General features: G+C 36.5%; 1 protein-coding gene across 1 annotated transcript in view; it reads left to right on the top strand.

Moving 5' to 3' along the window:
• The window catches only part of BTAF1 (B-TFIID TATA-box binding protein associated factor 1), an 87,764-nt gene that overhangs the window by 46,544 nt on the left and 18,243 nt on the right, over nucleotides 1-22,977 (top strand). Inside the window, exons 15-25 of the mRNA XM_027529333.1 lie at nucleotides 4,212-4,316; nucleotides 5,892-6,041; nucleotides 6,331-6,470; nucleotides 7,090-7,264; nucleotides 8,582-8,785; nucleotides 14,262-14,688; nucleotides 15,946-16,136; nucleotides 17,983-18,136; nucleotides 18,554-18,663; nucleotides 20,017-20,218; nucleotides 21,334-21,482. Coding sequence (XP_027385134.1) covers nucleotides 4,212-4,316; nucleotides 5,892-6,041; nucleotides 6,331-6,470; nucleotides 7,090-7,264; nucleotides 8,582-8,785; nucleotides 14,262-14,688; nucleotides 15,946-16,136; nucleotides 17,983-18,136; nucleotides 18,554-18,663; nucleotides 20,017-20,218; nucleotides 21,334-21,482 — 2,007 coding nt within the window. The remainder of the gene's footprint in view (nucleotides 1-4,211; nucleotides 4,317-5,891; nucleotides 6,042-6,330; nucleotides 6,471-7,089; nucleotides 7,265-8,581; nucleotides 8,786-14,261; nucleotides 14,689-15,945; nucleotides 16,137-17,982; nucleotides 18,137-18,553; nucleotides 18,664-20,016; nucleotides 20,219-21,333; nucleotides 21,483-22,977) is intronic.

Genomic DNA, 22,977 nt, shown 5'->3' with positions numbered 1-22,977 from the left:
AAAACGGTGCTGGCAAGATCTTATCCCACTTTAAGATGCCAATTTTTCCAGTTAGGGATTTATTGCAATCCTACAATTGTGGGAAATTTTCCATATTACCAACTATTCCTTGTGACTTTGATTATTCTCATAATCAAGGTAGAATTCTTCAACAGTTATTTTAGTGCCTACTATGTGCCTACAATTTTCTAGATACTGATTGGTAAGAGAAAATTTCTGTTTCCTTCTGTAGAGCTTAAAACAGGAAGGTAAGCAAGACAGAAGAAGACAACTAGATAGGCCCTTATAATTACATAGTGGCCATTTTATAAAGCCATCATTACATAATGAGGGAAGGGTCTGGTAGGGGAAGAAGGTGGTGCTGCTGGATCCCTACTAGTGAGGTGAGTAAAGGTCAAGGAAGTGTCTTTCTGAAAGTACAGTTGAAACTGAGACCTGAAAGATGAATGGAATTTACCAGGTGAAGAGCAGGGTAACAGTCAGAGGAAGAACATATACAGGAGTGAGCATGATGGCACTAAAGAGGAAGGGAAAGGAAACTGGTCTGGCTGAAGGACTGAGCACAAGGGGATGTAGATGGCCAAAAGTTTCACCTTGATTTTGTAAATATAGTGACATGTCCAACGGTCTTATTTTTGCTTGTCATCAGTGTTCCTTATTCTGAGTTCCACAAAGGCAGAGTGAAGGCAGGAACACCAGTCTGAATAAAGGAGCTGTACAGAGACTGCCCCATTCTCTTTACACTAAATAAGTATCAGGCATTTCCCTGAGTATTCCCACAGATGCCCACCACTCCATCTGACTCTCATTATAAAAATGACATAAAGTGCTAATACTGTGTCAATTATTTAACATAAACCAAAATATTTTTTAAAGCCCTCTTAAAATGTGAATTCACTTATAACTTGAGTTGTAGTATAGCTTATAGTTAATTTAAACCTGGTAAAGTAAACAGTCTGTGGTAAGAATTTTTCTGTAATATGGATTATACTCTGCTAGACTACTACTGAGGAGAAGGCAATGGCACCCCACCCCAGTATTCTTGCCTGGAAAATCCCATGGACAGAGGAGCCTGGTAGGCTGCAGGCCATGGGGTTGCTAAAAGTCAGGCATGACTGAGCGACTTGACTTTTAGTTTCATGCATTGGAGAAGGAAGTGGCAACCCACTTCAGTGTTCTTGCCTGGAGAATCCCAGGGACAGAGGAGACTAGTGGGCTGCCGTCTGTGGGGTTGCACAGAGTCGGACACGACTGAAGCGACTTAGCAGCAGCAGCTGCAGCAGACTACTACTGAAGTCATCAAAACTTTCCAGACTGCCTAAGATTAGAAGGGAAATTTGTGACTAGTAGACTCCTAGTTAGTAGCATACTAGAAGTCCACTGACTATTTTTTAAAATTCTGGGATGGAAAATCCCAACGTGGTTAATTTGTAAGCAATTTAAAGTATTGTACCCCTCACTGTACCCCACTCCTAACCAATTCAGTTTAATAAACCTGTAAATAAAAAGCAACATTAGATTACCTGCCTAAGTCAGTGTCTCCTGGAAGACAGGCACAAAATTTATGAAAACAGGTAAACCAACTTTCAGATTTGCAAGAGGCAGGGTGTTTCTGGATTGGCCAAATTGTACTTAATGATTTTTGGAGAAAATACTAACAGTGAGCTGAAGCATGTAACTTTTTGTAACAATAACTAAAAGGAGATGCTTGCACAATTGTTCAGATAGAATAGCCTCAGCTGTTTTCTCAGCTTTATTTTGTAACTTGTATTTTCTGCTAGGCAGACTTTATGTTGTATTGCTGGAGAAATCTGCATTTTTAAAAATACTCGTTCCTGTGATGATAGTGACCTGCATATTCTGGGTTGGATTTTTTGTTTGGTTGGGCTTTTGGTTTCTCTTTATTTTTTAAATTTTATTTTCCTCTTTATTTATTGACTTGACTTTATAAAGCAAAATTAAACAGAAAATACAGAATGCCCATCTGTATACCTCCTGCCCTCCCCTACATAGCTGCTGCCACCATCAACATCACACACCAGAATGTTACAGTTAGTGAACGAACGTTGATATGTCATTATCAACCAATCCGTAGTTATATTAGGCTTCACTTTATTTTTCTGGGCTGTGCCAATAGCTTATAGGATCTTAGTTTCCTGACCAGGAATTGAATCCCGGCCCTTGGCAGTGAAAGCACTGTCCTAACCACTGGACCTGCAGGGAGTTCCCTTGGCTTCACTCTTGATGTTACGTGTTCATTTTACTGATTTTCACAGATGTGTGATGATCTTTCCATTATTATATCTTACAGAATAGTTTCTCTACCATAAAAACACCCTGTGTTCTTTCATTCATTTATTCCTTTGGTTTTTTTAAATAATTATAAAGTAGAATTTACTACAGTAACAAAGTTTATAGCCTGAGAAGACTACTACAATTTATATTACATTCACTATTTATTAATATGGGGGGGGGAATCTTCATCTATAGGTATGGCTTTGGGATCTACAAGCAACTGTTTTGATTTCCAGTGATGAGGTTAGGGGTGGATTAAGAGAACTGGTAAATATGGTAGGGGGAAATGAGAAGAAATTATTGGAGAGTAACATTAAATTATTTGCTTAGTGCTATTACAGCTTTCCTAATTGTGCCTGTTCTCTGCTGAGGAAAGGAGAACTTTTCTTCTTTCCAACGTCCCTTTCCCTTTCAATGAAAAGTAGTTCTTTAAGGCATCCCCTGTCCCTGAGCAGGCTCCCCCCAGCTGATGATTTTGCAGTCTGTTTTAAATTTCTTTCAAGCCATTTTGAGAAAGGTGAAAAAAAGAAGACCAGGGTTATTAGTTTCCTACTGGCAAGAGAACTATAGGTAGCTTTCTGAGTTAGGCATTATCCCTAGACCTTCTCACTTTCTGGAAATTCAGTTAAACATTTTCCAAATGTCTCTTCAGTCTCTTCCAGACAGTTCAGTTCAGTTGCTTAGTCGTGTCCGACTGTTTGCAACCCTGTGAACTGCAGCACGCCAGGCCTCCCTGTCCATCACCAACTCCCAGAGTTTACCCAAACTCATGTCCATTGAGTCAGTGATGCCATCCAACCATCTCATCCTCTGTCATCCCCTTCTCCTCCTGCCCTCAATCTTTTCCAGCATCAGGGTCTTTTCAGATGAGTCAGCTCTTTGTATCAGGTGGCCAAAGTATTGGAGTTTCAGCTTCAATATCAGTCCTTCCAGACCCAGGACTGATCTCCTTTAGGATGGACTGGTTGGATCTCCTTGCAGTCCAAGGGACTCTCAAGAGTCCTCTCCAACACCACAGTTCAAAAGCATCAATTCTTCTGTGCTCAGCTTTCTTCCAGACAACATAGTTTTTATTTTTTAAAAATTGTGGAAGTATGTGATGTTAAGTACTGTGAACTAGTTAATAAAATTTTTAGTTCTTATTCAGTGAGCTTGTAATTTGTACAGTAGACAACATGAGATTCCTTTTCTACAGTTCTGAGCACACAGTGGATTTAGTTAAGCACCATTTGATTGCTTGATTTGGATGGGCTTTTGATTTGTTGAGAAATTCCTTAGATTGAGGTTTAAACCTGAGCTTAAGGAAATCCCTGAAGCGGAAAGCAAAATATTATACATAAGTATGTATATAAATGTATTTTTCTAAGAGAAGATTGTGCATAGTCTTTCCCTGATTTTCAGAGGGTCCTTAACCCAAAATAAATTAGGAACTTTGGCTTTAATTTTGTAGTGAACTCAAAGTTGAGTTTTCTAGATTGGATATTATCTCACAGTTCTTTCCTTGCATTAATGATGAGCACATACAACTTAAGCTGATTATCTAGCACAACTCTAGTGTGATCATTTATCAAATTTCCCTGACAGAGCAGTGATACACAATGAAACCAAAGAGATGTAACTGGTTAGAGCTTGCTCCCGTATACAGGATGATTTCAGTTTATTAGAAGCAAAATTCATTGTTGTTAATCAGACTTTCTCCAGGTTCCTAGAGACTGTATGCCATTTAATTTCTCCAAATCACTGGAATAATACGGTGTTTTTGCTCAGAATCTTGTCAAAATTTATCACCAGTTGAACGTTTTTGATGAATTCATAACAGTCTTTTCATGGTAGTACTTCTGTTATTTGACTTAAAACTTTTAAAATAAGCTAATGCTGCAGAATTATGTTATAATTTTGATTTTTCTTTTTTTTAGAACTCTTCATCTTGGCTTACACCTATCCTTCCTGATATGCTTCGACACATATTTCAGTTTTGTGTTTTAGAAAGCAGCCAGGAAATTCTGGACCTCATTCACAAGGTATGTGGTAAATATATCTGTACTCCTTTTCCCAGTACCTTGGTAGATGTAAAAATTTTTTTTCATAATTCTGTACAGTTATTGATCAGGGATTTAAGAAGTTAGAAATCATCCAAGACATTTTAATAGTCTGGAGATCAAGGAAATAGACTTTTTATGGATTATAATGGTTAAGTCCTGGTTAGTTGTGTGACACATTAGGCAGGTGTTTTAAGCACTTTCTTCATAGCCTCAATACAGAAAATAAAAAATGAAGAAAAGACAACTTTTTTCCATCATTTATTTTGCTTTCTATCAGGATGTTTATCTGTCCTAAAGAGTATCTTTTGAGATTTATTGGTAATATATAGAGTCTGTTGTCATAATTTAGACTTGTACTTTTTCCTTTTATTTAGGAATATTGGTCGTATGTGTTGGAACCTATAAAGAATAGCCACTTGATATGTTTAATAACATTTATGGGAGGAAATGGCACTGTTGTACCTTTAATATCTGTTAACGTAGTCTTGAATCACTGGCCTTTGAAGTGGCTCATTGTTAACAGCTGTGGGTTAACATTGGTGGTGTTTCTACATGCTGGCCCTAGCCCATTTAATGTTAGGCATCAAGAAAAGTGCCTGAGTGCTCTAGAGCCCTGCTCTGCAACAAGAGAAGCCACTGCAGTGAGAAGCCCCTGCAGCACCAAGGACCCAGCACGACCATAAATAAATAAATAAATAAAATTATTTTTTTTAAGTGCTTTATTGAGTAAGATCATGAATCAGGATTCACATTGTTTTTAATTTATACTAGGGTATTACTCTAGTATATTACTCTGATATGGCTTCCCTCATAGCTCAGTTGGTAAAGAATCCACCTGCAATGCAGCAGACCCCGGTTTGATTCCTGGGTCGGGAAAATCTCCTGAAGAACGGATAGGCTACCCACTCCAGTATTCTTGGGCTTCCTTTGTGGCTCAGCTGGTAAAGAATTCGCCTGCAATGTGGGAGACCTGAGTCTGTCCCTGGGTTGGGAAGATCCCCTGGAGAAGGGAAAGGCTACCCGCTCCAGTATTTTAGCCTGGAGAATTCCATGGACTGTAAAGTCCATGGGGTCACAAAGAGTTGGACACAATTGAGTAACTTTCATTACTCCAATATATTGGATATTACTAGGATATTACTCTAGCATATACTAAGGGTATTCTCTAAATTTAGCAGGAGCTGTTTTATATTGAAGCATGTATTGAATATAGGAATGCAGTAGAGCTTTATGATACAAAGAAAGGATTCCAGATATTTACTGAAATTTTGATAACTTTTTTATGGGTATTTTAAAAAATGATTTTCATAAAATACTGAGGAAAACACTTTGTATTCTTTTTTAAAAAACTTTCTTTTGTATTACTTTTTTTTAGTATACAAACTTATCTACCCTAAAACAGTATTTCAAAGTAAGCCTATATGTTGAATTTTAAAATTAATTTTTGTGCTATTTCCTACTTTTTTTTTTTCAATTCAGTATCACTAAAAGTATTAGGTTTTATTAGGCCTTGCTAGAAAAATTTCATTTTCTTGTTCCCTTCTCATTCTGCAGGTTTGGATGGAATTGTTGAGCAAGGCTTCAGTTCAGTATGTGGTAGCGGCTGCTTGTCCATGGATGGCTGCATGGCTTTGCTTAATGATGCAGCCTTCTCATTTACCTATTGATTTAAATATGTTGCTGGAAGTAAAAGCTAGAGCCAAAGTAAGTGTAGAGGAACATAATGTATTTGTATGTTCAACTTATAATTTTTAATACAGTAACTGTTAAGAAATCTGTATTGCTTTATTGTAAGTGTGATATTATTATTGTAACAGAAGGAAAAATTATTTTATTGGCACCTTGACAAAATGCATAGTAATTTTTATCCATTAAAGTTTTGTGAAAGAACTGTATTCTAGTGGAATTATAACAAATGAGATTATTTTTTATGTTGTCTGTTAAATTTTAATGGTAAATCTTTAATTATTATTTTCCTCCCTTATTCACTTAGGAAAAAACAGGTGGTAAGGTGCGCCAGGGCCAAAGCCAGAGTAAAGTGCTTCAGGAGTACATTGCAGGTGCAGACACTGTCATGGAAGACCCCACCACCAGGGACTTTGTTGTTATGCGGGCCAGAATGATGGCCGCCAAGTGAGTATACATAAATCCAAAAGTCATTTAACCAAAAGATTCCTCCCATGTGTCTGTCAGTCCTTCCTCCATCATACTAGAGTAAGAAAAAAATTAAAAAGTAAGAAAACATTTTTCATTCTTTTGAAGTTTTAAAACTAAGATTTGTAATTTTTGGTGCACATATACTTTAATATTTAAGCTTAGGTGAAGTCATCTTAAATGGCAGATACTAAAATTTGTTTGGGAAGGCAGCCGAACAGTTGCACAGTCCACAACAAAATTTGAACAGCTAGGCCACATAACTGTGTTTTCAGGTCTGAAAATCTCCTTTGTTTGTTTTGTTGTTTTAGTTGCTAAGTCATGTTCGACTCTTTGTGACCCCATGAGCTGTTGCCCTCCAGGCTCCTCTGTCCATGGGATTTCCCGGGCAAAAATACTTGGAGTGGTTTGCCACTTCCTTCTCCAAGGATTTGTATTTTTTTTTTATGAAGATAAGATAGGAGTTAAGTCTTCCCTGGGAAAAGTTATAGCTTCAGTAGGGGAAACTTTTTTATAAAGTAATTTTATAATTATATAAAGTAATTTTATAATTTTATAAAGTAATTTTTATAGTAACTTCTTTTTTTCTCCCTCTTAGGCTGTTAGGAGCCCTTTGTTGCTGTATTTGTGATCCAAGTGTAAATGTGGTAACCCAAGAAATTAAACCAGCAGAATCCCTTGGCCAGTTACTACTCTTCCATTTGAACTCCAAATCTGCCTTACAGAGAATTAGTGTAGCTTTGGTAATCTGTGAATGGGCTGCTTTACAGAAGGTAAGATTTTGCCCCCAAATAAATGAAGACAACCTAAACTAGGTTCCATTAGCTATTAGGATGATTTTCATTGTATTTTACAAACAGAAAAGTGAAAATTTTCTGTTAAAAAATTGAACATTTATAGAAAAGTATTCCAAGTTATACTGAAACATTGTTTCTCTCTCATTTGCCTTTAACCCTAGCCTTTTTTCTTAGAACCCCCCATTTTGTACCTGAGAACTACAAAACGTAAGAGGCTTTGAGAGCTAGAAGTCCATTTGTATGAGTAGTAGCAAGGGCAGATTTTTGGTCACAGGAAGAATAAAATCAGCACATTTAAACCCAAATCTTTGTATTTCCAAATAAACCATTCCCTTGCAGCCCCTTTAATTTTTAACTTCTAGTAAGATGTATTGATTTTGTGTAAGACTTGCTTCTGTAAATCAAAGAAACTTCCTGCTGGCTTTGTTTATTCCATTGACTGGAATTCTGGAAATTTAACTGTCTGCACTTGCTGTGAGAGTTGCTTGTTACTGCCTCTTAACAGTTTGTCAAAGCTGTGTCTAAAAGTAATTGAGCCATGCTCTATTGCAGCTGAAACCCCAGCTTTGCCTCTGGAAAGAAGCAAGGCTCATCTGTTTTTAGGCAGGACGTGGTGTGCTGGAGAGGCAGTGATGCTGTGTTTTTGTGCCTCTCAGACTCAGCAGCAAGTGTTGACAGTTCGGTTTCTGGACCCTCACAGAGCTTCTCTGGACTTACTCTGTGAAGCCCAGGCTGATCACCCAGATCCCACAGAATCCCTCATGGCTCACCACTGAGGTCATTCCCCCTCTGGTTGGGGCAGGCAACAACCAGAGAGAGTGGGAAGGGTTAGTTAAATTTGGGGGCAGGTGAGTAGCTTTTAAATTATATATCCATTTCTACAGTATGGCATGTGAAACTATGGGTTCAATTGTTAAGAAATCTAATGAGTTTTTAAATAACATTTTTTAGTGCATGCTAAGTGTTCTTTTCTGACTGATTTCTTTTTACAGTTGTATATTTTTAAATCTGTCTTGGAATAAATTCAGAATAAAGTAAGAGTAATTAGGTGGAAAATTTAATGGAATTGTAATAGTTCCATGTGCATGTTCTGTAGTCATTCATATTAAAATTTTAGAGTAGTTTGGGTGTGTTACCTTTTCTCTGTGAAACTAACTATGTTCTGGGAGATAACAGAATATAGATTCAAAAACAATAGAAATTTAGACTTGGTAGTTTGCAAGTGAAGATTATGCATTTCTAGAATTACATTTACGTATTGGCCCTGAATATTTGTTGTCTGTTACATTTTAGGAGTGTAGAGCTGTTACCCTAGCTGTGCAGCCACGTTTGCTTGATACCCTTTCAGAACATTTGTATTATGATGAAATTGCCATTCCATTTACACGAATGCAAAATGAGTGTAAACAGCTTATTTCATCATTAGCTGATGCACATATTGAAGTTGGTAATAGAGTAAACAACAACGTTTTTACAATTGATCAAGCTAATGACCTGGTGAGTAAAGAAGTGACTTTCTTAATTTTAGAGCATGAAATAAGATAAGAAATTTGTCAATGTCATGTTTACCACAAAAACACTTAATTTGTTGAATCTATTTGTGGCTTGGTAGCCTATCATATTGGAGAAGGAAATGGCAACCCACTCCAGTGTTCTTGCCTGGAGAATCCCAGGGACGGCGGAGCCTGGTGGGCTGCCGTCTATGGGGTTGCACAGAGTCGGACATGACTGAAGCGACTTAGCAGCAGCCTATCATATATTCAGAATAAAGTAAGAGTAATTAGGTGGAAATTTTAATGGAATTAAATTCCCTTTGGAAAGGTTATTTCATTGTATTGACTTTTCTTCAAACAAGAGAATGGGGAAAGGATTTTTAAAAAAAAAAATCTCAGCTTTGACAAACCAATACACCTTTATTAGCAAAAGCTGTTGCCTTTTGTCATTTCTCAGTTTTGCCTAAGACTGGCAGAGTATGGGGGAAAAAATGTTTCTGAGTATTTCTCCTCCCCCTTCCTAACTTACAGTGAAAACATTCAAACATAAGAGAATTATACAATTAATATTCATACACCTACCAACTAGATTCCAGTTAACACCTTACTAAATTTGCTTTATCATATATGTATTAATTGCAATATGCAACCATTAATCCATATTTTTGATGTATTTCTAAATAAGTCGCAGAGAGCTATCAGTACACCTCAACTAAAATTCAGGGTTTTCCCTTTTTTTGCTCTTTCTTGTGTCATTTAACTAAAATTTAGTTTTTACGGTTATTTGCTCTTTCTTTGAGGTAAAACTTATATTCTATGAATTGTACAAATCTTCAATGGAATATATGATGAATTTTAACAGAAATGTATACCTTTGAAACCCAAACCTCTGTCAAGATACAGCCAGTGCCATACCCACTTCCCAGTCAATCTCCTGCCCTCAGAGAACCCTAGTTCTGGTTTCTCATGCATCATAGATTACTTTTGCCTGTTCTTGAATTTCATATAAATGGAACCATACACTCTGTGCTGTTCAATGTAAGGATCTTTTTCAGCATGATATTTTTTAAAATCATCTGTGATGTTACATGTATCAGTAGTTCATTCTTTTGTATTGCTGAGTTTTCTTGCATTGTATAAACATGCCACAGTAAGTGTAAGCCCTTCTCCTGATGAACACTTGGGCTGCTCCAAGTTTTCAGCTGTTGTGAACAGAGCTGCTGTAAACATTTTTGTATAAGTTTTTTAGACATGTTTTCATCTCTCTTGGATAAATACATAGTGGCATTGCTGGGTCATAGGCTGAGATGTTTATTTAGTTTTATAAACAATTGCAGTTTCCCAAAAGTGGCTGTATCATTTTACCTTCTAATCAGCAATATATGAGAGTTTTGGTTGCTCCACATCATCACCAACAGTTGGTGGTGGTCACTCCTTGTAATTTTTGCCTTTCTGGTGGTTGTGTGACAGTGGCATTGTGGTTTTAACTTGGCATTTCCTTGATGACTAATAAGTATAAAACTTTTTTGTGTCTTATTCACCATTTGTTGATCTTCCTTTCCAAAATGTGTTTTCAGCTCTTGTCTATTTTTAATTAGGTTCTCTTTTTATTATTGAGTTGGGAGTTTTTTTTATATATTTTGGATACCAATCCTTATCATATAGATGCTTTCAGAACATTTTCTCCCAATATGAGGCTTGCTTTGTCTTTGAATGAGCAGGTATTTTTAAGTTTGATGAAGTCTCATTTATCAGTTGTTTTCTTTTATGGTTATTGTGTTCTGTGATCTAAGGTACCTTTTCTTGTTTCCAAGTGACGAAGGTATTCACACACATTTTCTTCTAAAGCATTGTAGTTTTAATGTTTAATCATCCATATTTACGTTTATGTATAGTGCTAAATAGAGACTGCATTGTTTCATATAGATACCTAATTTTTTCATTGTCATTTATTGAAAAGATTTTCCTTTTTCCATTGTATTGTTTTGTTTCCTTTGTCAAAAATTATTTGAAATGGATGTGTGGTTCTGTATCTGGGCTCTATTTGTTCATTCTGTTTGTCTCTCTGTATGCCAGCAGCAGTGTTTGCATTGCTGTATCTTTGTATTTAGTAAGTCTTTGAGGTTAGGTAGTGTGAAAGAGTTCTTCCTGAGTTATAGAATCAGAAGTTCAGCTACTTTACTTGAGTTAATCCTGTGAAGGAGCATATTTCATTTCTTATCCCCCTTTCTTATTTAAAAAAAAAAACACACACACAATATAGTTGAAATTGTTTTTGGTTTCTTTCACCTGTGAGAAAAAGCTAAAATTGCTCCAGTCTTCTTTATTGTTTTTATATAATTTCTCCTTTTTGCCTCCCCTTCCCCATGTTTTGCTTTCTTAGAATAAAATCTCAAATTTTCTTTAAGGTCTGGGGTCCCTTTTTAGTGTTTCTGACAAGATTTTTTTTACAGCTATTACATGGCCTTTTAAAGCTTTTCTTATTCAGATCTCTTAGTCCCTAGTGGAACTACTGTTCTGTTTCATCAACTTCCTTAGTCCAGTGGTTTTAACCTAGGATATCAGAGTCTCCAGAAGAGCATATTTGAGGGAAGAACAGTTTTAAAAGATTAATCTTGGCCCTGGCTAAGAGTTGTTCTTTGTATCTTTCTTTGCATTCCTGTTTTTCTCTTACCTGCCAGATACAGGCTTTGTCTCTCACTGTTCGCATAATTTAGTTCTTATCCATGGGCTGTACTGTCTTCTCTTGATCTTTTATGTTCTTCAGTTAGGCATTTTTGTTTGGATATCTCACTGTCATTTCAAACTTAACACCACCAAAACTGGAATTTATTTTTTAACAGAAAATAGCCCTTTTTATCCACAGTCTCAAATCTTGTTAACATTTCCTTTCAGAAAGTTTCATGTGTTTGTTCTTTCTCTGTTTCCATCACTGCAACCCAGTCAAAGGCCTTAGTATTTTATGACTAGGTCCTGACTCATCTCTCAGGCTCCAGGCAGTCTCTGGTTCATTTCACCCTGCCTGCTGTGCCAGACGAGTGAAGTTCTTAGTGCCATTCTGAACACATCTCTCCCCTACTTAAAAACATTATTTTCTTTTTCCTTGATTTTGGTTTTTTCCTTTCTTTCAACACCACCTCTAAACTCCCCATCTCTTTTCTCATTATTTCTCAAACTTCCTCCACTTAAGCCTAGTTAGTTTTGCTCTTGCAAAAGTACACCACCCATGTTCACTTTCTTTGCTTCACTTATTCTCTCTTCCATGTTTGAACTCCTCTTCCCTTTGCCAGAAATTCCCTACCCTCAACCCTGTATGCTCATCCCAAGTTCATTTCTTGACGTTCTTTCATCTAAGCCCTGTGCTTAAGCCATGATGACTGCTATCAGTTCCTTGAACAGTGCCTCGACTTCCACTCACTACCTCAGCTCTTTTTTCCAAGATGTCCTCATAACTCCAGACTTAACTATTGTTTAAAAACCTAGCATAAGTGTTACTGCCTCTAACAAGCTTTCATTGCTTTTGTCATCTGAGAAGAGGTAAGCTGCCCTTGGGCTCCCACAGCAACTTGCACTTACCTTAGTTTCATGCTGTATTCTTTGTTTACCTGTGTGTCTCCCACATTAGTCTCCACATTTTTTTGAGTGTATAAAGACATTGGTTTTACTCATGTTTTAGTATTACTCATTAAATATTCGTTGACTGAATGAATAAATGGAAATTGGAAAGCTTTACCTAAGCTGCCTATAATCATTGAAAATTGACAGAAGCATAGTGTATTTAGGACAGTGTTTTAAACTTTTAGTAGTGAAACCCTGTTTCAAATAATCTTATGCAGAGCTTGAACACATAAAACAGACAAAGCAAAGTGGAGAATATAAGCTAGAAGTGGTATAATGATCATGTTTCTTTGTAGAGAACAGACACGATCAAGCAGATAAAGCTCAATTTAAAGTCTTTCATATTTTATAGTGATAAAAGATCTTAAAGTTTTTCATAGTTTTAGTGATAAAAGAAGATCTTATCTGTGTGTCTGTTGTGCTTCTCATAATAAAAGTCTGGCATTATCAGTCTTGCCCATAAGAAAGTTGATCATTTCTAAGTCTGAAAAATTGGGTTATCCATTTTTAAAAAGATAGGTTCTTTAATGTTACAGACTTTTCTGACCAACGTTGATCAGATTGGGTCTATTTATAGAGCCTTTTTATGATTCCAGTTATTTATCAAACAAGAAGACTATTTTTGTTATGTAAGCCATCATACTCGGAGAAGGCAGTGGCACCCCACTCCAGTACTCTTGCCTGGAAAATCCCATGGATGGAGGAGCCTGGTAGACTGTAGTCCTGGGGTCGCTAAGAGTCGGACACGACTGAGCGACTTCCCTTTCACTTTTCACTTTCATGCACTGGAGAAGGAAATGGCAACCCACTCCAGTGTTCTTGCCTGGAGAATCCCAGGGACGGCAGAGCCTGGTGGGCTGCCGTCTATGGGGTGGCACAGAGTAAGACACGACTGAAGCGACTTAGCAGCAGCAGCAGCAAGCCATCATACTATCTTTAAATGGTAATTTAAAAAACAAGTGCACACAAAATTTTTTACATAAATGTTCTTAGCAACATTATTTGTAATATTAACTAAGGTGGAACCAACCCAACCATTCATCAGCTAATGAATGGAAGAATGCAATATGGTATATCCATGTAGTATAATATTATTTAGCCAAAAAAAGGAATGAAGTAATTATACATGCTAAAACATCAGTGAACCTTTAAAGATGCTAAATGAAAGAATCTGGTCATAACAGATTATACATTAGTTTATATGAAAATGTCCAGAATAGGCAAATCTGTGAAGATAGAATGTAGATAAGTGGTTACATAGGATGGAGGAAATGAGGTGTTACTACTAATAGGTATTGAGTTTCATTTTGGAGATGATGAAGATGTTCTAAAATTGTGATGATTGTACAATTCTGAATATAGTAAAAACCATTGAACTGTACACTTTGAGTGTACTCTATGTGAGTTACATCTCATTAAGTTGTTTTAAAAAGATACAATGAACAGTCTTTTAATGGAGCTTGTAAAGTAGTCTGATGCCACAGTCATAGCTTCAAGCAGTTCTTGGTAATTAAAGAATTAACTGTTATACCATTCTCAAAGAATTGATTTATATTTGCTCACAGCGTTATTTCACCAAAGTACTATGTGGGTATTATGTGTTGATTTTTCACTCAAACTTACTAAATATAAGAAGTCTCTGAAGAGATTGTGTCTTTCTTAAAAAAGTATAATACAATGTTAAGTCAGATTAAAATAAAGTTTACTTGGAAGGTTTCAGACATTTAGTTTACTGAATACTAAAATGTACTAGTTATTGTAGAATTTACAATTGAAACAGAAAGCTGCTGTCTTCCCTTTAAGAATTTAGAGGCTACTTGGGGTTGATGTCATTAATGATTCTTGATTTCTCTCTTTAATAGGTCACTACTGTTTTTAATGAAGTCACATCATCCTTCAATTTAAATCCTCAAGTATTACAGCAGTTAGATAGTAAACGACAGCAGGTCCAAATGACAGTTACAGAGACCAACCAGGAGTGGCAAGTGTTGCAGTTGAGAGTGCATACTTTTGCTGCATGTGCAGTTGTGAGCTTGCAGCAACTGCCGGAGAAGTTAAATCCTATTATAAAACCATTAATGGAGACAATTAAAAAAGAAGAGAATACGCTAGTGCAGAACTACGCAGCTCAATGGATGGCCAAACTACTTCAGCAGTGCACAACAAGGACTCCCTGTCCCAATTCAAAAATTATTAAAAATCTCTGTAGCTCACTTTGTGTGGACCCGTATCTAACTCCTTCTGTCACATGTCCAGTACCAACACAAAGTGGCCAGGAAAATTCTAAAGGTATATATCTAAACCTGTATTTGGGGTACAGAAAGAATTAACCATTTAAGTTTGTTTACAGTTATCTACAGGTATAATTTAAGCAAAATCCAGTTTATGTTGGAGATTTTTACCATTTTGAGAGAATTTGCACTTATTGCTAATAAAATCACAGCCCTCTTAACTCATAAGTTTTTTATAAAAGACCTGATATCTTTGAGGACTTTAAGTTCTCACATTTAAGATGACTAAATCCTATAAGACAGGTATTAACCCTTAACTTCTCTTTCAAGATCATCATTATAGGGTTTACTGTTAACAGGGCTTGAAAACTAACTGCATCCAATGGTGATTGAAAGTTCTTTTTATAAAATTGTTTTCTCTAATGTAGTACATGTCTTATGAGATAAGTGGACTCTGTTATCAAATAGTGTTTAAACAGCTTTTCTGTTTTCCTCCAGAAAATTTATATGTAAAGTAGTAACTGCTCTTTGTAGTCTAGTCTCAAGGACCAATGTTTTGTCACGTGCCTTAGTCCTAATTTCCTCCCATCCCCCTCCCTGAGGGCTAGTTGAGGCAACAATATTTTGCATTGGTTGGTATTTCTGAATTCATGGTTACTCGGAGAAGGCATTGGCACCCCACTCCAGTACTCTTGCCTAGAAAATCCTATGGACAGAGGAGCCTGGTAGGCTGCAGTCCATGGGGTGGCTAAGAGTCAGAAATGACTTGAGCGACTTCACTTTCACTTTTCACTTTCATGCATTGGAGAAGGAAGTGGCAGTCCACTCCAGTATTTTTGCCTGGAGAATCCCAGGGACGGGGGAGCCTGGTGGGCTGCCGTCTATGGGGTCGCACAGAGTTGGACAAGACTCAAGTGACTTAGCAGCAGCATAGACTTTTTTTTTTAAAGAGAAGTTACTTGCAGTATTTTTTAATGTGTTTTTTTATGCCTGGAAATGAACTCATTTTTAAAGAATTAATGTACTTTTAACAGAAGGAGGTACAGTCAGCCTTGCATTAGATATTTCTGGTTGTCAAGAGGATTCTGCAACCTTGGTTGTATTAAATATGGTCCTATGCAGATATCAAAATGTTTAACTTAATGTTGCAAATTACTGATTTTTGTGATCATTTCATTGTCTAGAGAAAATATCATTGGCCTATAAAAATTGAGGCTTAAAAGACAATTTTAAAATGTGTTGTATCTTTTGGAGCAGGAAACATTTGGTCACATGTATTATGGTTTAAGGATTATTTGACTTTTTTCCTTAATAGGATCCAACTCTGAAAAAGATGGAATGCATCATACTGTCACCAAGCACCGGGGTATAATTACACTCTATCGGCATCAGAAAGCTGCTTTTGCTATCACAAGTAGGCGAGGTCCTACCCCCAAAGCCGTCAAAGCTCAAATAGCAGATCTTCCTGCAGGAGGTAGTGGAAACCTCCTTGTTGAACTTGATGAGGTAAATAGTTTTTCTTCTTTGAATACTCTGATTTTAAAACAAAATTTCTTACAGATTGAGAGCTAAATTGTCATATCAGCTTCTAGAATTATATTTTTAAGTGAATGAACTGGGGCTAATAACTTTTTGGAGTACTCCAGCAACAGAGTTCAGAAAAACTACAAACTTCAAATTTCTCAAGCTTCTTATTTTTACCAATTTAGTTTCCTGATTATCTTCCTAGCAAGAAACCCTCTCCATAGTGGGTGTATAAGTCATTCATAAATATGAACTAATTCACTCCTGTAACAGTGACTATGGAGATGTTAAGTAATAGTGAAAGCTAACTTTTCTCAGTCTTATCAGTGTTAGGGAATTACTGTTGATATTCAGAGGATACGTTTATAATGTCAAATAACTTGTTACCTTTTAGTCAACTTGAATTTTATTAATTGTGTGATGTGAGGTAGGGATCTAAATTTATTTGCCCATAGGAACAACCATTTATCCCACCACTGAATGTTTTCGTCCCTAGTTGGTGATGAATGCTCCTCTGTTATATATCCTGCTTTCCTATATGTGAGGATCTCCTTGGGCTTTCTATTCTATTTCATTGATCTACTTGTTCTACAGTATAGTTTTTAAAGACAATTTAAAAAAAGCTTGGTGGGACTTCCCTGGTGGCACTTCCTGGCGGTCCCGTGGTTAAGACTGCATGCTTCCAGTGCAGGTTTGATCCTTGGTCAGGGAACTGAGATCTCACACTGCTGTGTGGCTGAAAAAAAAGAAAAATGTTTTTTAACTGGTTTTGAAAAAATCTTACAGTCACATTTTTAACAATGGAATTCTCTAGGTAGCTCTACTGGTTGCAAGACATAGGAACTTTCCTGAGTTGAGCAATACACTATCAGTGCTAAAAGACATGTGCTTAATATATTTCTGTAAAGTATAGGCCTATTTTGTTTTTTTAAACCAAAATCTTATTGTCTATATTCCTTTTAAAATAGTCTGTGAATGAAGACTTTTTCACTAACTATATTATTCTCATGTTAATTTTAATAAAAAATGTATACTTTGATGATTTGCATAGTTCCTTCACTTAAAAATACAATTGTATCTTTCTGGGGGGACTTTTTTTGTATTTAATTATTAATGAAATTACTGCTAAGTATGAGGTTATATTAATCTTATTAAACAGATGCTTATATTCTATCCCTTGAAAGTGAAATTCACTCAGTCAAGTCTTTGCAACCTCCTCATGGACTATACAATACATGGAATTCTCCAGGCCAGAATACTGAAGTGCGTAGTCTTTCCCTTCTTCAGGGGATCTTCCCAACCCAGGGATCAAATCCAGGTCTCCCGCATTGCAGGGAGATTCTATACCAGCTGAGTCACAGGGGAAGCCCAAGAATACTGGAGTGGGCAGCATATCCCTTCTGCACGGAATCTTCCTGACCCAGGAATCAAACCAGCGTCTCCTGCATTGCAGGCAGATTCTTCACCAACTGAGCTATCAGGGAAGCCATGCTATCCCTTAAGCAAATATAAATAAGGGCAGGTCATGGTAAGTTTCTTTCAGATAGAAGAAGAAAAAAACATGTCACTTAGGACTATCTCTAGAAACAGCACGTATTCTTCTATTTCTTTTCTCCAGCCCCCGAAAAGTATTTTATTTTGGATGTAAAAATCTAGCTCAGGATTTTATGCCTATGTAAATTTATTGAGATGTGTTTTATAGTTATAACATGTCCAGTAATTGGTAACACTGAATTCTTAACACCGATTTTTAAATTCTCTTAATAACATTTTGAAAGCATTATACTTTTTTCTGAAATCTTGTTTTCACCTAACATTTAATTTTTAGGCCCAGAAGCCTTACTTGGTACAACGGAGAGGAGCTGAGTTTGCCTTGACAACTATAGTGAAGCATTTTGGTGGTGAAATGGCAGTGAAGTTGCCACATCTCTGGGATGCGATGGTTGGCCCACTGAGGAATACAATCGACATACATAATTTTGGTGTGTACATATTTTTCCGAGTTGAGATTTAAACAGATTTCAGTGTACATCTATTACATATGTCTTTATAAAATAACAGTGCCTGTGCCTGTTTATCCCAGGCCAGCTGGTAAGTTTTTAAATAGAAGGTTGGTAAAAACATTGATTTTCATGTCATTTTGTATACTTTTCTTGCTTTTTACTTTTCCTGTTATGTATTTAGAAAGAGATTTGAAATGGATCATTATATTAAGCTTCTTTAGTTCTTTAGGAGTAGCACCTCAGCAGTTAAATTAAGGGTGTTGTATTTCATTTTACATTATAAAGCAAAAGAGATTCTCCCACAGTAGCTGGGGGGTGCTAAGACTTTTTGTAAGCTCTGGATTTTGAAAAACTATTTGTAAGGTAATACGCACTTAAATCAATGTATCTTAATAGATGGAAAGTCCCTCTTGGAAAAGGGAGATGGCCCTGCCCAAGAACTGGTGAATTCTCTGCAAGTTTTTGAAACAGCAGCAGTGTCGATGGATTCTGAGCTTCATCCCCTGGTAACTAACTAATGCAAGTGTAGTTTTTTTCCTAATAAATTGAGTAGTCTTATTAGAAAGACTTAAGCTTGAATGAAAAGTGCAACTACGATGTCATCCCTTATGATTTCATTTTCTTTTAGATGCTATAACGAGATTCCTTCTTTTCCTGACAACTTAACTCTTCCAGGCTTTGAGGCAGAGCTGGGTGCATGAAAGAAAACCCACTCTGAGAGCTTAGAATACAGGGCAGTAGGAACAGGGCTCTGATGACCTGAAGCCAGCTGCAAACACAAAAGAAAGCTGCATCCCTGTTCATCTGTACCATCTTAATAATATAGTTCAGGAACAGAAGAATCCAGGTGATAAAATCTCTTCCCTAGATAAATGTAATGGTAGGAGGAACTTACCTCTCTGAGATGAAACTAGTCAGTGGCAAAGATAGAACATGGGTTTATTTTTTAACTATTAAAATCTCTGTCACCAAAAAATTAGAATAGAGGGAGGAGGAACATAGACCAGAGAATTAATTATCTGGTTTTTCCACTGAATAAAGTATTGATATTATTCTTTCCATGTAACTGTAATAGGAAGCTTTGCAATTTATAACATCATAAAGGGTGCTAGCGTCAATTCTCTATTCATATAGGAGAGAGTAGAGGGAAATTCTTCTGTTTATATAGTAACAAAGCATATTCTTTTACTTGTTAAATTTTGGGAATTTAGTAAAGAAGGACAGAATTCATCTGTAAGTGCTCACCCTCCGTGATCAAACAGGATGCATTCAGTTGAACTGTAAGGCTAGTTTGTTGAGCAAGTACCTGACTCTCATCAACATTAATCCTGGCTTCTGTGCATCAGACATTTAATAATGGGATATGTCGTGCTCTTGTGATTATATTGCATATGGAAAGCCAGGAAGTTAAAGTGGAAAATAACTACCAGAGTATGGTGCCTAGAGCAAAATCAGGATCACCCAACCCAGGGAATACAAAGTATGTACTTAAACCTAAGCTAGACTTGGAGGGGGCTGATGATGTGCAGTGTCATTTTCCCAGCCTCAGTAGGAGAATCGTGCAAATGCCTTTGATGTGTTCCCTGCGAATTTTGGAAAGTATTGAGTGTTCCCTGATGCTTAAGAGAATATTCAATAGGGGAGAAGTTCTGCATCCATCTCTTCTTTTTAAAAGCATTATAATAATGTAGATTTAGATTAAATTTTTATTGAGTATGTTCTGACAATGTTTTAAGGTAACTGGAGATAATTCTTGGATTTAGCATTGCTTGGAATATTGAGAACCTCTGAGTAAGGGCCATTATAGTTTAAACATGAGATTCCCTATTGAGTCTTCTGACTTGTCTTTTTGTTTTTAGTTGGTACTGCATTTGCCTCATCTTTACATGTGCCTTCAGTACCCCAGCACTGCAGTGAGGCACATGGCTGCTCGTTGTGTGGGCGTCATGAGCAAAATAGCTACCATGGAAACAATGAATATATTTTTGGAGAAGGTTCTTCCATGGCTGGGAGCAATTGATGACAATATCAAACAGGAGGGTGCAATTGAAGCTCTTGCCTGTATCCTTTTTCACTTTGACAAACTACTCAAATTATATTTGCTTTATTTAAGAGTGACTAAAATAAAATTTATTCAGATATATACAGGGCAGTCCAGTGGTTAGGACTCCACACTTTCACTGCTGAGCAAGCCGTGTCAGGATTGGGGGGTGGGAGGAGAACAAGCCAAAAAAAACCCAGCACCAAAAACAAATGTGCACACAACCTGCCTTGTTCCAAAAAAGAAAACTACTTTTTTACATTTTATTTTGAAGTGTTATTTTTATTGCATTACATTATACCTGTATTTACATTTTATTATAATATTCACACAAAAAATTGAAGAATTACTGTTAATTTTGAGATCTTTTTATAAGCAAAAAATTTATAGTCAGTATGTTTTTAAATATGAGGTTTGCTAAAAAAGTGCATTTGGCTTTTTCTATATGATGCTATGCTACTTTTTTTGGCCAACCCAGTATTAATCAGATGCTTATAAATTTACTATGTTTGCTTTGTTCATTGATTGTCTGGCAAAATGATTAATTAACTAGAAATATACAGACAAGCTTTTTACCAAGGGTATGACATCCATGAACATTGTTTAACTCAAAATACCTAAAAGATATTTTGGTCTAAGAGCAAGAAAGATGGATAGAGAGCAAACCAGTAAAAACTCTAGCTAAAGAAATGCTAAAGATTATGGGATTGAACTCTTTGGACCTGCTGTCTCCAGCTCAGGGTTGTTAGGATCCTGGTGGGGAAATTGGAATTAATTTTTGACACTTAGTTGTGCTCCCTTGCTTGCAATGTAAATCAATTTATTTTGATATGTGAGTTCTAGAAACTTGTAGGAATTCCTCTATGGAAAAAAATCTTAGTAAAGATTTCCTCCAGCATTCCTCAGATGAAAAAAATCATCTTCTTAATCTTGAGAAAGTTACATAGTTTTTACAAAAGAGTAACCCTGTATAAATGCTGTTATAATTGAATCAGACCTTGAGGGATAGTCAGTCCCTCATAATACAGGGAAGCAATGAGGAACTGTCTTAGAAGTCCCAGTCTTGGTATATCGGTTTGTTTATGAAAACAGCTACCCTGGAACCAGTTAGAAATTTCCTTAGTAACTTCCTCAGGTGTCATGGAACAACTGGATGTTGGAATCGTTCCATACATTGTACTCTTAGTTGTGCCTGTGTTGGGAAGGATGAGTGATCAGACGGACAGCGTAAGATTCATGGCTACACAGTGCTTTGCAACACTAATTAGACTCATGCCACTTGAGGTAAGTTGATGATAACTTGGTTTATGAACTTAATGTTTTCAATAACTTCATGATAATTGTAACACCTTTTAAAGAACACATTTTAAAGAACAAGTTTTTTAAAAGATGTTGAATATGTTTACATTATAAGTGTTAAGACTTTTATGTTTTAATAGGTAATTTTCTTTAACACTGTTTTAAATAAAACTATGGTTCATAAAAGAATAATTCTTTAGGTGATGCTAGATTTCTAGATGCTGTTCTAGAAATTTGTGTTCCTGAGTATCCCAGTAATATCTAAGATACTGTTCTGGAGTTTACATGAAAGGTAAATTTGAGAGATGGTAACTGAAAGTGTAAAAAGCAAACGATATGCTTGTTAGATTATGGAGAAAGCAGAATGCAAGGCTGAAGTTGAACAATTCTGGAGTATACTTATGGGACAGAAATAATATATGTGGCCAATGGAGCAAATAGAAGTGGCTTGAAGCAAGAGAAAAGCCAGGACCCTGTCACTTAGCCACTTAATATATTTTTATGGGATTTTTGTAATTCAGGAAATAAGTATATATGCATTTCGCCCATTCTGTAGTATGTGCCCAGTAGTTCCTTTTTAGGCCAGATAATACACTAGAATACCACATTTTGTTTATCCATTCATCAGTTGATGGACATTTGGCTATTATGAGTAATGCTGCTGTGAGCATGCACTTATAAAGTATTTGGGTGTAAGCTTTTTTTTTCCCCCTTCTCTTTTTGATTTCTCTGTGAGGCACATGGGATCTTAGTTCCCTGACCAGGGATCAAACCCGTGCCCCCTTCAGTGGAAGTGCAGATTCTTAACCAGTGGACCACCAGGGAAGTCCCTGCTTTTCTTTCTTTTGAGCACACATTTAGGAATGGAATTACTGGGTCATATGATGTTTAACTTCTTAAGAAACTATCAAATTGTTTTCCCAGAAAACTGTACCATTTTATATTTCTACTAGAAAAGTATGAGCATAATACTTTGGAACAGTCTCTCGGCAGGGGGAAGAGTTTGACTATATCTGGTTTAAAAAAAAAAAAAAGCTGAGTCAAAGGACTTACCATAGGGTACTGAGTACAGTCTTCAGAAGTACACTGCCTGAGTAATGGGGCCAAATTAACCCTTGCAAGAAGATTTGAACCCACATTAGCAAAGCCTAAAAAAAGCAAGCCTTAAAGGATTGGATTGGTTTCAGATATTTAACTACATCCCAGAAAAAATTAAAAAAACTAAAATATTTAACCCCCAAGAGTTCAGCACCTAACAGCATAAAACTTAGGATATTTAGCACACATCAAAAAATTAACCAGAAGGAATTCCCTAGTGGCCTAGTGGTTAGGATTCTAGGCTTTCAGTGCCATGACCAGGGTTCAATCCCTAGGTGGGAAACTGAGATCCCACTAGCCATGTGGTGTGGCCAGAGGAAGAAAAAAGAAGTTACCCAGGAGAAAAGTCAGTCAATAGAAGCAGACCCTGAAATGACCCAGA

Source organism: Bos indicus x Bos taurus, chromosome 26, assembly GCF_003369695.1.
Source record: "Bos indicus x Bos taurus breed Angus x Brahman F1 hybrid chromosome 26, Bos_hybrid_MaternalHap_v2.0, whole genome shotgun sequence".
Classification (NCBI taxonomy): Eukaryota; Metazoa; Chordata; class Mammalia; order Artiodactyla; family Bovidae; genus Bos; species Bos indicus x Bos taurus.
The sequence above is the reverse complement of the archived record's forward strand: the minus strand, read 5'-3'. Positions and strand labels throughout refer to the sequence as shown.